General features: G+C 47.8%; 1 protein-coding gene across 2 annotated transcripts in view; it reads left to right on the plus strand.

Annotated features, from left to right (window-relative positions):
• LOC120040970 (armadillo-like helical domain-containing protein 3) overlaps nt 1–2100 on the plus strand; it is a 13944-nt gene extending 11844 nt beyond the window's left edge. For both annotated transcript variants that reach the window (XM_038985940.1, XM_038985941.1), the window contains exons 4-5: nt 221–337; nt 1740–2100. In XM_038985940.1, the coding sequence (XP_038841868.1) occupies nt 221–337; nt 1740–1832 (210 nt within the window). In that variant the 3' untranslated portion in view covers nt 1833–2100. The remainder of the gene's footprint in view (nt 1–220; nt 338–1739) is intronic.
• Nucleotides 2101–3427: the final 1327 nt, after the last annotated feature.

The raw sequence follows: 3427 nt of genomic DNA on the forward strand, positions 1-3427 counted from the left end.
TATTGTAATAAAATAATATATATTGTAATAAAATAATATACATTGTAATAAAATCTCTCTCGTTTCCTCTTCCCATCTCTCTCCTCCCCCTCTATCTTCCTATTTTCCTCCCCTCTCTCTCTTTCCCTACCGTTCTCTCTCTCTCCCTCTTCCCATCTCTCTCCTCCATATCTCATCTCTCTCTTCATCTATTTCAAAATGTCCCCCCCTCCCCCTGTAGGTATTGGAGGTGGTTCGGTCCAACTATGACACGTTGACCCTGAAGCTGCAGGATGGTCTGGACCAGTTTGAGAGATACTCTGAACAACCCAAGGAGGCTGCCTTCTTTAAAGAACTGGTGAGAGGGAACAGTATAAACACACACACAGTACATGGGACATGATACATGCTTGTATTGGTAAAGTTGGTGTCTCACTCATAGTCCTGCACAATTAGTTGAATTCACATCAAATCATCAAAAATATTGACATATTTTGAAACGCCACTGTAGTGTCAGTTTTTGTAATTGACTTTGTTTGTCGTCTCCCTGACCTCTTGTGACTGCTTCCCTCACACCAAGCCCCGCCCCCTGTCAATCAAGCAGCACAGTTCTTCCTCGCTGTCAGGTTCACTATTAGTTTGCTGTTAGGTTCATTATTAGTTTGCTGTTCTGTTAGGTTCACTATTAGTTTTCTGTTCTGTCAGGTTCACTATTAGTTTGCTGTTCTGTCAGGTTCACTATTAGTTTGCTGTTCTGTCAGGTTCACTATTAGTTTGCTGTTCTGTCAGGTTCACTATTAGTTTGCTGTTCTGTCAGGTTCACTATTAGTTTGCTGTTCTGTCAGGTTCACTATTAGTTTGCTGTTCTGTCAGGTTCACTATTAGTTTGCTGTTCTGTCAGGTTCACTATTAGTTTGCTGTTCTGTCAGGTTCACTATTAGTTTGCTGTTCTGTCAGGTTCACTATTAGTTTGCTGTTCTGTCAGGTTCACTATTAGTTTGCTGTTCTGTCAGGTTCACTATTAGTTTGCTGTTCTGTTAGGTTCACTATTAGTTTGCTGTTCTGTCAGGTTCACTATTAGTTTGCTGTTCTGTCAGGTTCACTATTAGTTTGGTGTTCTGTCAGGTCAGATCCAGGCAGATTGTTCCAAACTAGAACGATGCTCCTTTCCACTTTTCTTCTTAATTATAATCATTCTATTTCTAGGATTCCAAATGTTTTGATCTTTATTACACGCCAAATCACAAGTTTGTTGTTGCCCATATCATGCAGCCCTACTCACTCTCTCCCCCTCCCCTCACTCTCTCCCCCTCTCTCTCTCTCCCCCTCTCCCTCTCTCTCCTCCTCCCCCCTACTCACTCTCTCTCTCTCCCTCCCTCCCCTCTCTCTCTCTCTCTCCCTCCCTCCCCTCTCTCTCTCTCTCTCTCTCTCTCCCCCTCCCCTCTCTCTCTCTCTCTCCCCCTCCCCCTCTCTCTCCCCCTCTCCCTCTTTCTCTCTCCCTCTCTCCCCCTCCCTCTCTCTCCCTCTCTCTCTCTCCCCCCCCTCTCTCTCTCTCTCCCTCCCTCTCTCTCTCCCTCCCTCCCTCCCTCCCTCTCTCTCTCTCTCTCTCTCTCTCTCTCTCTCTCTCTCTCTCTCTCTCTCTCTCTCTCTCTCTCCCTCCCTCCCTCCCTCCCTCCCTCCCTCTCTCTCTCTCTCTCTCTCTCTCTCTCTCTCTCTCTCTCTCTCTCTCTCTCTCTCTCTCTCTCTCTCCCTCCCTCTAGGTTCGCTCAATCAGTCTGAATGTGAGGAAGAATGTGTCTCTGAACACACTGAGTCAGGACCTCCTGCTCAAAGAGTTCTCCACCATCTCCTAAGAGACATATGTATAGTCCTCACCCCCCCTGACTCTATCTGACTACACACACACTCCTCTATCTGACTACACACACACTCCTCCCTCCTCACCCATCCACACACCCCCCTCTCAAAGAGTTCTCCACCATCTCCAGAGAGGGAGGGGCACACACCTCTCCCCCACTGACTCGCCTCTCTGTCTCTCCACCTGCCCTACACACCTCTCCCCCACTGCCTCGCCTCTCTGTCTCCCCACCTGCCCTACACACCTCTCCCCCACTGCCTCGCCTCTCTGTCTCTCCACCTGCCCTACACACCTCTCCCCCACTGCCTCGCCTCTCTGTCTCCCCACCTGCCCTACACACCTCTCCCCCACTGCCTCGCCTCTCTGTCTCTCCACCTGCCCTACACACCTCTCCCCCACTGCCTCGCCTCTGTCTCTCCACCTGCCCTACACACCTCTCCCCCACTGCCTCGCCTCTCTGTCTCCCCACCTGCCCTACACACACCTCTCCCCCACTGACCAAGCCCCCCACCACCTCTCCCACCCCCGGTTTGAGGAAATGATGCCAACTCCTCCAGATACTGACGGACACGCCGGTCGACTGGTCCCCACCACACACCATACTACTCTGGGGCTGATCTGGCTGACTGGTGGGGTTTGTCTGGAAGTCTATACGCGATGTGTGTGTTTGAGTGGTTTCTGTCTGAAGAGATGAGTGTGTGTGTGAGCGCTATTACTACATTGTGTTTGTGTGTGTATATTGGCAGGACTGTTACCAGACTGATCCATGCAAAGATCCAATCTCCTTCCCAAATGGCACCCTATTCCCTATATAGTGTACTATGTTTGGTAGTGCACTATAACTGTTGGTAGTGCACTCTATAGGGAATAGGGTGGCGTTGTGGGAGGCTGTCGTTGTAACTTCTGTTGTTAAACTGATCATTGAATTGACTGAATGATTCTTCTTCTTTGTTTTTGTTGTTGAAAAAAACCTTTTAGTTCTAAAAATGTACATTTGGTTGTTTGTTTTCTCTGCTCTGTTGGTTCGCCTTCCATTACTAGGCAACCGATCCATCGGTGTCGTTTGACATGAACGAACGATCCGAGACAACCTTCCCCGAGTTTGATAAATCAGACATGGAATTTAGTTGTCTCTCGGATTCAGAAAAAATAACAAAATGAAAGAAATACAGACAAAAACAAGCAAAGTGTTTCCTGTTTCCTGGTGTTTATGAATGTTTATGTGGGAGCGAAAACATTTTTACCTTCTTCACGTTTTGAATACATCCTATTTTTATCTCTTTTTATCCTGAGAATACATTTACACGAACCTCATACGACCATCCTGATATCACAAGCTTACAGTCTGTTTTGCTACACGGATGAAATGAAGTGAGACCAAATGAGAGCTCAGCGGTCAGGATGGGCGTACGAGGCTACGTTCACACAGCCGATAAGGGCAGTATGGCAGCCATTTTGAGAAGTGGCTACATACGTAGGCTACTTTTACAAGCTAGCTGTATTCTCAACAGTGGTGACGTCCAGCATTAACAGACTCATGGAGCCGGGGTGAAGTTTCCCCTAAATGCTGATCCTGGGTCAGCTTAGCAT

This window comes from Salvelinus namaycush, unplaced genomic scaffold (assembly GCF_016432855.1).
Source record: "Salvelinus namaycush isolate Seneca unplaced genomic scaffold, SaNama_1.0 Scaffold3972, whole genome shotgun sequence".
Taxonomy (NCBI): domain Eukaryota; kingdom Metazoa; phylum Chordata; class Actinopteri; order Salmoniformes; family Salmonidae; genus Salvelinus; species Salvelinus namaycush.